The sequence below is a fragment of the Eubalaena glacialis genome, chromosome 3 (assembly GCF_028564815.1).
Source record: "Eubalaena glacialis isolate mEubGla1 chromosome 3, mEubGla1.1.hap2.+ XY, whole genome shotgun sequence".
Lineage (NCBI taxonomy): Eukaryota > Metazoa > Chordata > Mammalia > Artiodactyla > Balaenidae > Eubalaena > Eubalaena glacialis.
Window position 1 is genome coordinate 34023396 of NC_083718.1, and position 12682 is coordinate 34036077.

At 51.0% G+C, this 12682-nt stretch overlaps 1 protein-coding gene across 3 annotated transcripts in view; it reads right to left on the minus strand.

Moving 5' to 3' along the window:
* Positions 1-12682, minus strand: part of LOC133087831 (protein kinase C zeta type-like) — a 31809-nt gene continuing 19127 nt past the window's right edge. The window contains exons 1-3 of one of the 3 annotated variants that reach the window (XR_009700451.1): positions 9620-9696; positions 7262-7480; positions 236-275 (exon numbers count right to left, since the gene is read on the minus strand). Coding sequence is in view for 1 of the 3 variants with exons in the window: in XM_061185494.1 (XP_061041477.1) it covers positions 163-275; positions 5351-5684 (447 nt within the window). In the remaining 2 variants the exon portion in view is untranslated. Of the gene's footprint in view, positions 276-5350; positions 5685-7261; positions 7481-9619; positions 9697-12682 lie in introns of those variants that run through there. The other 2 variants (XM_061185494.1, XR_009700450.1) reach the window with 2 other exon arrangements.

Here is a 12682-nt window from a genome sequence, read left to right on the forward strand (position 1 = left end):
AAATCAACAGGAAACTATAAGTTCAGGCTCATAGATAGAATCAGCGGGTTGGAACCAGAGCAACTCTTCATCGTGGCTGCGAAGAACCATCTTCACTCCTGATGCGTCCACAGCCAGGGAGGATTTTCTCAACTGGCCCAGCACAGGCCCCAGGCCTATCTCCTACCTGTACTGGTTCTGAACTGGAAGGCTCTCTCCCCTCCAGATTCCATGGTGGGAGGCAAGCGCCTGGATTTGCCTGCTCACTAAAACCGCATTCAATGGAGAAGTAATTCCTGAAAGGTAATCAAAGAACAGTTAGCAAAGGGACCTAGATTCAGGACAGGCTCCAGGTTGACAGATGTCCACTATAGTTCACCTCTTGGGCTGCTCGACATCCATACCCACTCTTCTGGCACTACTGGGAGGCAAGGTCGTGGAAGGAGATTTATAGATTGGAGCCTGTGCATGGAGGGGAAACAACTGGGTCTCTGGTAAGTTCATTTTTAAATCTCTGGACTTTTTTTCATTGTAAGAAGACCCCCTTAGCTTCTGTTTCCTTTCTTCCGCCTTCCTTGTTTTCTTAGCATGGCTTCACAATGAGATTAATCACAAAGACGCTCAAGCACCTAGCAATGTGCTAAATCAGAGGCCATTTTTTTTTTTTTTAAATCAAAGTGTAGTTGATTTACCATGTTGTGTTAGTTTCTGGTGTACAGCAAAGTGATTCAGTTATACATACATATATATATATATATATATATTCTTTTTCATGTTCTTTTCCATTATAGTTTATTACAAGATATTGAATATAGTTCCCTGTGTTATACACTAGGACCTTGTTGTTTATCTATTTTATATATAGTAGTTTGTATCTGCTCACAGGCTTTCTATGTATGGAATCCAGGAGCTGAGAAGGTAAAAGGATGAGGCGATTGCCAGGCTCAATGTGAAGCCACAGGCTCCGAAAATTAAGGGACCTGCTCCTGGTTCCAAGCTGGCAACGTAGAGAAACAATGCAGAATTAGTCTGAGACATTCTACTGAGCAGGATTTGCTTACAATTTTTAAAAATTATTACTTACTATTTGCTACCTGCAAAAAAGCATATGTAACATCCTTGTAAATTTGTGGACCAGGACATTACCATGGTCTTGAAGGCCCTCTGTGCTCTTCCCCGATGCCAGTCCCCTGCCTCTCTCCCCTACTCAAGGTTACTATTGTGCTTATCATTCTCTTGCTTAAAAAAAATTTTTTTTCCCCAAAAACACATGTACCCTAAACAATACATAATTTGGTTTTGCATGTTCTTGAGCTTTACAAAAATGCTATTGCCTGTATTTAACCTTCTGTAACTTTATTTTCACTCACGTCTCTGATTTTTATCCAAGCTAATTTGTTGTCACTGTAGTATAATACACTTCACTGCAGTGTATTATTCCAATGTGCACATGTACTGCAGTTGAGCCATTTGCTTTTTCGCAGAGAATCAACTTTTGGTTTGGTTGTTTTCCCATTGTATCTCTTGTTTTCTATTTCATTAATTTCTGCTCTTGTCTTAGTTATCTTCTTTGTTCTCCTTTTTAGGATTATTCCATTGTCCATTTTCCCAGCACCTTCTTTTTTTTTTTTTTTTTTAATAAATTTATTTATTTATTTATTTTGGCTCCCTTGGGTCTTTGTTGATATGTGCGGGCTTTCTCTAGTTGCCGCGAGTGGGGGCTACTCTTCATCATGGTGTGCAGGCTTCTCATTGTGGTGGCTTCTCTTGTTGCGGAGCACGGGCTCTAGGCGTGCAGGCTTCAGTAGTTGTGGCACGTGGGCTCAGGCTCAGTAGTTGTGGCTCGCAGGCTTAGTTGCTCCGCGGCATGTGGGATCTTCCCGGACCAGGGCTCAAACCGTGTGCCCTGCACTGGCAGGCGGATTCTTAACCACTGCGCCACCAGGGAAGCCCCTCCCCCCATTTCTTGAGTTGGATGCTTAGCTTATGGATTTTATCTTTCTAATGTAAACATTTTACAATCTTTCAATCTTTCTAATCTTTCAATCTTTCTAATGTAAACATTTACGTTCAGAATTTCCCTTTAAATACAACTACTGCTGCATCCCATAAATTTTAATATGTAACATTTTTTGTTATTATTCAGTTTTAAGTGTTTTCTCGTTGCCATTGTGATTTCTTCTTTGCCCTGAGTTATACATAGGCATGTTTTTAAATTTCTAAGTGTGAGGATAAATTCCTTTACGTTTTTGTGGGCAGACAGCATGGTCTGTATGATGCCAGTTTTTAAAAATTTGTGGGAACTTGCTTTATGACCTAGCTCATGGGGAATTTTTTTTTTTAATGGTTAAGATGATAAATTTATTTTATGTGTATTTCACCGTGATAAAAAAACTGGGGGGAAAAAAAAAGGATTGAAGTTCTGATACACGTTACAACATGCATGAAGTTCAAAAACATCACGCTAAGAAGCCAGTTACAGAAGACCACACATCATATATTCCATTTACATGAAATGTCTACACCAGGTAACTCCGCAGAGATGGCGCAGTTTGGTGGCTGTCGGGCGCTGAGCGGAGGAGCCGTGACGGCTCATGGGCACGAGGTTTTCTTCCTGAACGTGTTTCAGAAACGGCAGAGGTAGTGAACCTACTAAATGCCACTGAATTGTTCAGTTTAAAGTGGTTAAAATAGCACATTTTATGTTAGGTGTACTTTACACCATTTTTTAAAAACCCTATAGAACCGATTAAATTCAGGCTGACAACCTGCACAGAAGGTGCTGGAAGGGACTTTGCTGCCACGAACACAGGCCCGGCCAGACATGCCCAGGCATGACCTCGAGGCTGCATCTCTGCCGTGTGTCCCTGTCTGGCTACCGCCCGTCAGACCCGCCAGCATCTGCATGCGGTCCTGACCCGGGTCAAGGGTGCCATTTGTCCCACCAGCCTGTCCCTTCTCACTCGCCCGGCCTTGGCAGTGAACACCAACGCCCACGCAGGTGCCAGGATCACGCCTGCACCCGGGCCATCGGGGGACCAGCGCAGGGCCGTCCTAACTGCCCAAGGTCATCGTCACGATCGAGCCGGATAAGCAGAGCCCAGGAGAGGACGCCACCCCCACCCTCCGTCCACCCCACACCCCACTGGCCACCGAAAGGCTGCTGGAATGTTCCAACAAAAGCGAGTGGCCCGGAGCTCGGAGCCGCCCCTGGTGAGCATCTCAAGGACCTGCTTGCGAGTGGGGATGGCCCCACATTCTCCGCATTCCGCCGCGGTGATGCAGCCCCTGCCCACGCGTCACCCCACGTCACCCTCCGGCAGAGACCCCGTGACCCCCACGACCCCAGGAGGGCACCCCATCGGCTGTGCCGACCCCCATCACCATCCCCTACATGAGGCCCCAGACAGGGCGGCGTCCACGCGGGGATGAAGCCAGGAGGGCACCGAGTCGGGGACAGAACGGGCAGGCCCGAGCCCCTCGGGGCGGCACTGCCGGGGCCCTGGCCTGAGCTGATGGTCGGGCAGCCGGAGGCCGAGATGCAGAGATGCTTGGGCGACCCCTGCGCCGCGGGCCAGCACGGGCTGCTGGCGACGGCTCTGGGCAGACAGACAGACAGCCTGTCACTGTGGTTGAGAGCCATCAAGGGGGCAAAGAAACGAGCTGGGGGACCCCTCGTACAGAGCACAGTGGAGGGGACCCTCCTTCCAGCAGGAAGGTCTACCTTATTTTATCCTTTTATGTGTCTGAAAAGACAACATGAACTATCAAAAGTGTGCCCCTTCCGTGAGACGTGGGTACCCCGGGGCGGGGGGTCACGGGGAGGGGCACCCCGCGGGGGATGAGGACCCCTGGGAGGCCCACCCGCCTCCGAGTCCCCCACCGACGAGCTCCTCTCTGGCCACCTGGGGCTCCTGTGGGTGGGCTTCTGCTCATGGGGTCTGCTCCCAGCTGGCCGCACTCCCAACCCCCTCAATGTCCTGCCTTGACCCACGTCCTGGCAGGTCCAAGGGCCGCTTGCAGCGAAACCGCACATGCGCACAGGAGCCTGCTGTCCTGGACGGGGCAGGCGGCGGCCAGAAAGTCTTACCCGTGGGACTGACTCCCCCCGCCCCCCCCCCCCCCGCCCACCTTCTCAGGACGGCTTCCAGGCCTCAGAAGCTCCAGGTTCGCCCCCAACCTCTAGCTTTATCTACCACCGTCGGACATCTGCCTCCCAGCCAGGACCCACTGGGACTCCTCACTCTCCCCCCAGCCTTCCCAAACCTGCCCCTCACGTCCACCCCCACAACCACCTGCTGGGGCAGCACCTCCCGCCGGCCCCTGGGCTGCTCCGGCCTCTTCAGACTGCCTGCTCCACTCCCGCCAGGACTCCACGATAGGGATGTCTCCATGGCCTTGCTGACTGCTCCTCCAGGGTCCCCTGTTCTCTTTGGGAGACCCCAGGGCCTGGCCCTCATCACTGGCCACACCCTCCGTGGCCTCAACAACCTCCTCTATGCTAAGGGCTCCCAAATCTTTCTTCAGCCCCGACTGCTCCCGGAAATGCAAGACTCACGCACCCAAGTGCCCACTGAACAGCTTCACTGGGTCTGACAGACCACAGACTGAGTCCGGCCTCTGCTCAAATCTGCTCCCACCCCACACAGGACGCTGCTGGCACCCAGAGGCCGGGCCCAGGGACCTGATCCGGAGCCCACCCTGGGACCCCTGCTGGCAGGAGGCTGAGCCAAGTCCCCCTAACTGAACAAGCGGCCACCATGGTCCAGAGCCCCTCAGCACCAGGCCAGGGCCCGAGGAGGGTCTGGTGATTGGTGTAAAGTTTCTCTATGCCCCATCCAGTGGGGGCCCTGCCCTGAAAGACGAGGCAGGGCACACTGTTCAGGGTCGGGGGCCTCCGGGGCGTGGTCAGAAGCGCTCCTCTGACCCACAGCCCCTGGGACTCTATCTTCAACCAACAGACCTGCTGTGGAGCAGGAACGGATGCCTCCCTGAGGGGCCCACTATGGACTGGGAGGGGCCGATGACCAGGTTGGGGGTGGCTGCAGCTGGGACAGACACACGGGAGCAGTGTCCAGCCATCCCGGCCAGGGCCCTTCCCGCCGGGGGACATCAGGGCTTCTCCTGGGCTTTACCTCATGGCACCACTGACCAAGCCGGTGCCCTGTCTGATGGTGGATACACCCCTAGCCAAGGGCGAGGACACCAGTGAAAACCCCACATGAGGCCACACCAGCTGCCCACTCTGCTTTCAGACTCTTCGCGAGGAGCACCTAAGCCTCGGGCCACCAAGCTCCATCCTCCCCCGCCTTGCAGAGCAGACACGTCAACCCATCACCGTGACACACGTCATGGGAGAGGCGGTACTCACTGTCTTCTCCCGGACAGGGCATGCCTGGCTCCTCGGGGATGCTGGGGAAAACGTGAAGGATGAGCCCTTCGTCCTTGCGCTGACAGGACAGGCGGAAGGCCTCCTCCAGCTCCATCTGGGAGGACACAGTGCAGGGGTCACCTTCACTGTCCACCCACTTGAGGGTGAGCGGGTGGCCCTGGTGGAAGTGGCACATCTCCCGCACCTCCTCACAGAGCTTGTCAAAGGTGGTGGCGGAGTCCAGGCTGGTGATCAGGATGTCCCCGCTGTAGTGCGCCTTCAGGCGGCCGCGGCCTCCGCTCCCGTCCATCTTGCGGCCGGTCCTGCTGGGCATGGTGCGCTCCGCCGGTCGCCGTCAGCGCCGCGCCCCGGACGCTCGGGCCATGGCTTAGGGCCCCAGCGGCCGGGCCGGGGCGCAGGTGGGGCAGACGGCGGAACGCGGAAGGGAGCGCGCGGCTCGGGGACCAAGGAGCACGGGTCCGGCCAACTCCGCGGAACTTGGCAGCAGGCGGGGCGGGGCCTCATGGTGAATTTTTAATAAGAGTTTTATGTGAACATGAAAATAATATTTTCATTACTTTTTTAAAAAAGATATTTAATTTACTTTTTTTTTAAAGGAATTCCTTTATTTTTATTTATTTATTTATTTATTTTTGGCTGTATTGAGTCTTCGTTTCTGTGCGAGGGCTTTCTCTAGTTGCGGCAAGCGGGAGCCACGCTTCATCGCCGTGCGCCGGCCTCTCATTATCGCGGCCTCTCTTGTTGCGGAGCACAGGCTCCAGACGCGCAGGCTCAGTAGTTGTGGCTCACGGGCCTAGTTGCTCCGCGGCATGTGGGATCTTCCCAGACCAGGGCTCGAACCCGTGTCCCCTGCATTGGCAGGCAGATTCTCAACCACTGCGCCACCAGGGAAGCCCTCATTACTTTTTAATGATTCATTGATGGAAGTCCATTTTCCCCTTTGAGACTGTAAACAAGACGAGGGCACTGCTATTCTGTGTTGTTCCGTGTCTGGCACACAACAGGGATTATGCTGAATGATTTCTCCTTGCCCCTCCAAATCTCCTCTTTTACCTCTCCACCCAGCTCTGCGGACCACATCTTTTTTTCTGGGGTTTCCAGTTGGGTTCAGCTATACCAGTGGGAGTTTGGAGGTGGCAGGAGAGAGAGATTGGGGTATTTTTCACCAGAGCTCGCTTCCAGCTGGGCTGGATTGGCAATGGCTGCCTGCTTCCTGAAGGTCACAGCTCCTGTCGGATGGCTCTTGCCTGTAGCTACAGCTCTGGCAGTGTAGCTTCCACTAACCACTCTTCCCTTTACCCCATCAAGCCTAGGAGCTTCCCACTGCTATTAATTAGTCTTAGGACGCTTTGCTGATTTCCCATAACCCTGCTTACATCTTTTAAATAGTCCCTTCATTAAACTTCCTTCAGTTCCTCCTTTTGAGTATGCCATCTCTTTTCTGATAGCATCATGATTGATACAGTAGCATAATGAATATTTGTTGAATGAATTATGTGAAACCATCACACACAAATCTGCACAGAGCAAGAGAGAACTTGGTGTTTGCGTGATGCTCAAGTTGAGTGATGCTGAAGAGTAGAGGGCAAGGGGGCACTGGAGAGAAATAAGACTAGAAAGATTGGCAGGGACCAGATCATGAAGGACCCTGTAGGCCATGAGTTATGTTCCTATAGGTCTAGTTCCCTGAGAAACAGACTCTGAGATCGATATTTATATGCAGGAAGTTATTGGGGAGATCTCTAGACCACTTAGGATCAACACCTTAGGGACGCAAAGGAAGCGAGAACAAGCAGAGGAGAAATCTGAAGTGCAATGAAGCTGCAAAGGAAGTCCGAGCCATTCCATGGGGAGCTGTGGACCTGAAAGAATACTACAAAACTGTCCTACCTTGAGGCTGCAGGGAAGAAGTCCATGGTCTCTGCCACTTTAAATGTCACACAGTACTCAGGAGAGGGCACAGCCCGTGTCCTTGGCCCCAAGGCTGGAGCTGGAGCTGGCAGACCTTGGAGCCTGCGTTCTTCAGCAGAGAGTTATACTTTTTTCTCCTTCACCTTCTGGTGCCAGAACCAATTCTGGATATGCTTCATCATTTAGCATCATGAAGACCTAAAAAGTGGAATGAGAAGCTGGGCAAAAGATCTCTCCTGTTTCCTCTTTTCTTTCCTAAGAGAGGTGATCCCTGGGCAGCAGCTCAGGCTTTTAGAGACAGACTTGGAGTTGGAAAGGCTTTTTAAAGCACCCCGTTTAAGCCCCTCTCTTTCAGCAGAGGACACTGTGATCCAGAGAGGAAAGGTGGGCACACAGCTAGTTAGAGGCCAGGACAAGACTAACACCCATGTCCCTGATCCCCAGGCCAGTTTTCCTTTTTTAATTATTCCCTTTGGCCCTCTGAGCTGAAAGGAGGCTGGCAGATGGGCTCCTTCATCTCTTCCAGCAATGGGGTCTGGCATAGCCTCATGTATGGAACCCCCATCCAATGTCAGGCACTAGAAAGGAGTCTGTGGCAGCTGATGTTATCAATCCCATGAGCCTGGGATGCTAGGATGTGAGAATAGCTTAAGAAGAACAGCTTGCTGAACCAGAAGCTAAGGTGAGGGATGCCGGCCAGGGCAGGTAAGGGGAGAGGCAGCCTGAGGATGTTACCAAGTGCTCACAAAGTGAGGGTTGGGGGATGGGGCACCAGCTGGGCTAGGGTTTCCCTGAGGGGTAACTTTTCCCTCCCCAGACACAGGGGAGGAGGACCTTTGGCTGGACAACACTGCAAGCTGGATCCAGAAGAGCCAACTGCAGCAGGAAGAGAAGGGCCTGGAAGAGCAGAGAATGAGGGCTTTGGGCAGCTAGAGAAGGTATCTGTCTTTGGTGGGCCTGGCGAGCTGAGTGAGGTTGAAGACAATCTCAGAAGGTCAGGCTGGCCCAAGGAGGTGGAAGATTTGTGCCATTTGTGGCTTTCAGTTGTCAGCTGTTGGCTGCAGGTCCTGGACTTCTTGAGCTTGTATTCAGGAGAGCTTGTGTTCAGGAGAGCTCTGTGTGCTGTCTCTGGTGTGTGTGGCCCTAACAGATGTTTCTGAGTAATGCAGAAGAATCTGTAAGTCATAGGCCTGTTCCATGGGCCAAGCCACCGGACGAGAGGGACAAAGGTTTTCATGTCAGCATTTGGATAGAGGAAAAATGTGGCAGAGGTTAGGTGGATGCTTTCCCTGATGCTGGAACCCTGGGGGGAAAGAGATTGGGGTAGACGTGAACCTACAGGTCAAGCCCGTGACTGCCTTTCCTTCTCTCCCTCTTGAACCTGTACTATGTCCAGACTTGCAGGGCCTGACCGTGGGACCTACCATTGTGTCCTTTGAAAACAGGAGCCCTTGATCCTCATGCTCAAGGACAAGGTGGGGGGAGGGAGAGTGACTGGTGTACTGCTGTGATTAAGTGGTGAGTCTGAGTGGTCATTACCTCTCTCCCTTCCCTAGACTGTGAACCTGGTAGGCAGAAAGGGCAGACTGCCAACACGGTGGGAGGACGAGAGCATGGGTGACAGAGCACTGACACTGCAGGGCAGGAGTAGGCAGATGGGCAGGGAAGGTGTGGTGTCTAGCAGGGAGCTCAAGCCGCTCATTCTCAGCAGGCTCAGTGGGACAGTAAGGTGGAGGCTTTCTGAGAGATGCTCATCCCTGTGTCTTATCCCTCCCTGGCCACACACAACAAGGAGCTCGAGCAAGAGGGCTGCACTCAGGCCTAGTGGCCCACGTGCCCCAGCTTGTCCTTAAGTATCTTACTGTCCAGGAAATGTGCAGTTCCTGGTGAGGAGCCCCCGGCTGCCCACCCACATTCTAGAATTGGGAGAATACACCCATCTCCTTGGGGTGAAGTGCTGATTCAGGTGAAAGAGGTCTAGTGTTCGCCACAGTGCTTGGGGCACAGTGGAGTAAACTGCAGCCCTTATTAGTCTCTAATTTATAGGAAGAGCATGGCCTTGGGGCCAGACACAGCTGAATTCAAATTCAGACTCTGCCCCTTAGCCAGGGCAGGTCATTTTTCTTCTTAAAACCTCAGCACCTCATGTGAAAATAGTGATGTCAGTGGCTATGTTTTGCAGAGTTATTGTGAGGTTGTGAGGACTGGTGATATAATATGTGAAGAGTTGTTTGTGTGTGTGTGTGTGTGTGTGTGTGTGTGTGTGTAATATATTTATATATAGAGAAAGATAAAGCGGGAGAGAGATCAAGCGAGCCTGTTGCCGGTCCTGCTCACCTTTTTTACGCTCCTCATCTTTTCTTTCTGCACTCTTTTCCCTCTGTTCTCTTCTCTCACTCCTTCTGCTTCAAGTGATCCTTAAGAAGCCAAAGTAGAAGGAGAAGAAAAATGACAAGGAGAAGGAAGGGTGGTATAGATTGAAAATCTGCACATTTCGATGACTACAGCCAAGGCGGGATTGGCTCCAAGGAGCAGAAGCCACTGTGATGATGGTGGGCCTATTAAAGAAAAAACTATTCAATGACATTTGTTCAAGACTTTATCTTGGACCATCGTGATAGGCATAGGGACCACTGCAGTGGGATTCTTACAGCAGGGGAGAGAGATTAGGCTCAACTCCAAATACAGCATGGGCAAGTGGGAATTTACAGCCAAGGAGCTAAGTGGGGGTCAGTGGATGGAAAATTACTAACAGGAAACAAGGTGGTAATAGGAATTCTGGCTAAGCTTACCTAACAGGATTCCTGCTGAAGACAAGGCCAGGCTGATCAGACATCACCTGGGGGATGGGGGAGGATGAGGAAACTGATCAGATATCGAGGGTGATCAGACATCGAGGGCGGGGATTCTAGTTAAACTAACTTAGCAGGGTTCTTGCTAAAACTAGATTTTACAAGGAAGTGCACAGATGGCCCTAGGAGAAGGTTCAGGAGGCTGACTAATGTTTGGTCAAGCAAAGAATCTTTGTCAGGCCCCATTCAGGTAGATTTGAGGACTATACCTGTTGAGGGATGGCAGGCTTCCTGGGGAAGCCTCTGTCCCTCATTCTGCAGGCTTGGGGCTATCAGTGAGTTCTTCGGGCTAAAGAGAAGTCCCCGTGATGGAGAAAAGGAGCCTCCTCCTCAGCTCTCCCCTTCCCCCCCATCTGATGTCTGCTTCACAGAGAACACGAACACCTGAAAAAGGTGAGCAGGGCTGGAGGAAGCCATTGAGGGCAGCAGAAGAGAAGGGAGGAGGGAGCCGAGGGCAGAATGGAGGGGGAGGTGTGTAAACAGACATCCCTGCTGCCCCATCAATCCTGAGTGGACACCCTGGTGCAAATCTTCTCACTTCGAGGTAACCGAAGGGGAGCTGGAGCTGTAGAAACAGCTGGAAAAGGCCTGCAGGCTAAAGCAGCTACAGCAGCTCAAAGACAATGGTGAGAAGGTGAAGAGGCATCTCGAGGCTGGATACTGAGCTGGACATTGGTTGGGACACTGAAGGCTAGAAGCTTTGTTCAAAAGTGTATCTGTGGTACCTTTCAGTACTTGTGCCCACATTGGGCTCATCTGTAATTTGGATTCTTTTCCATTTATTTTATTTATGTCTTGTGGCTTTTGTTTTCTTAACATCATCTTATTAACAGATTTCCAGGTTTCTATAGCATCTTCACAGTTGAAGTCTTAATGTGACCTCTCCTCCCTTCCCCCTCCCTTTCCCTCTCTTTCCCTCTCTCCATCCCACCCCCATCCCCCTGAACCATCCCTCCCTTCTTTCCTTCCTTCCTTCTTTCTTCTTTTCTCCCATATTAGTGAGTTACTACTACATTCCAGGCCCTGTTCTTGATGCTGGGGATACAATGGAGAACAAGAAAGTCCCTCTTGGGCAGCAGTCCCCAAACTTTTTGGCACCAGGGACGGGTTTCGTGGAGGACAATTTTTGAACGGACGGGGCTGGGGGATGGTTCAGGCGGTAATGCGAGCGATGGCGAGCGATAGGGAGTGGCAGGTGAAGCTTCGCTCGCTTGCCCGCCACTGACCTCCTGCTGTGCGGCCCAGTTCCTAACAGGCCACCGACCAGTCCTGGTCCGTGGCCCGGGGTTTGGGGACCCTTGCTCTTGGGGACTTCCCTGGTGGTCCGGTGGCTAAGACTCCACGCTCCCAGTGCAGGGGGCCTGGGTTCGATCCCTGGTCAGGGAACTAGATCCCACATGCCCCAACTAAGAGTTCGCAGCTCACAACTAAAGACCCCACATGCCACAACTAAAGATCCCACATGCCACAGCTAAAGATCCCGCATGCCGCAACTAAAAGATTCGGCATGCCGCAATGAAGATCCCGCAAGCGGCAACGAAGATCCTGTGTGCCGCAACTAAGACCTGGCACAGCCAAGTAAATAAATAAATAAATATTTTAAAAAAGAAAGTCCGTCTTAGAACTTATTTTCCAATGGCAGTTGATATAAAATAACATATAAAAACACAAGAGAATAAGTTAATACCAGAAAGAAGTAAGTGCATGGAAAACAAGATGGAAGACAATAAAATGAAAGGTGTCATTTTAAATTAGGTGGTAAGGAAATAACTCTATGAGGAATAACTCTGTGACATTTGAGCAGAAAAATGAATAATAAAATTTAATGAACTATACAAAGTTGGAGGGCTACAAAGAGGGCAAGGGAGATTGGATGTTCTAGGCAGTAGGAGCAGCAAAAGCTCTAAATGGGAACAAACTTGGCATGTTTATGAAACAAGAGAGTAAAGGTGGCTGAAGCCCAGAAAGCAAAGGAGAGAGTTTGAGGGTGAGGTAGGAAAAGAAGTTAGGATCAGCTTATGGGCTGTGAAGGCCAGGGTAAGGATTTTAGATTTTATTATTAGTGCAGTGAGAAAACACTGGAGCAGAGGAATAATATATTTAACTTATGTTATGAAAAGGTCACTGCCTGCTGGGTAGACAATGGGTCACAGAGGAGCCATAGAAGAAGCAGAGAGATGAACTGAAGAATTGTAGTGATACAGCAGAGATGGAGCAGAATAGATGGATTCAGGTTAGATTTTGGAGATTGAGTTAATACAATTTGCTTGTAATTTGGATATGGGTGTGCTGAGGAAGGGAGCATTGAGAATGATTCCTAGGTTTTGGCTTGGGCAGCTGAGTCCCTGATGGTGCCATTTACTGAGATGAGGGAGATGGGAAAGGAACAAGTTTGACAAAGAACTCAAGACTTCTGGTTTCCAGTCTGGTTTGTAAGACTTCTGGTTTGTAAGAAGCTTGGAAATTGCCACTCCATCCTAACAACAAGTAAAACACTGAACAGACTGAAAAATAAACAGATCCATCAGAGAAGTGAGGTCACAGAGCA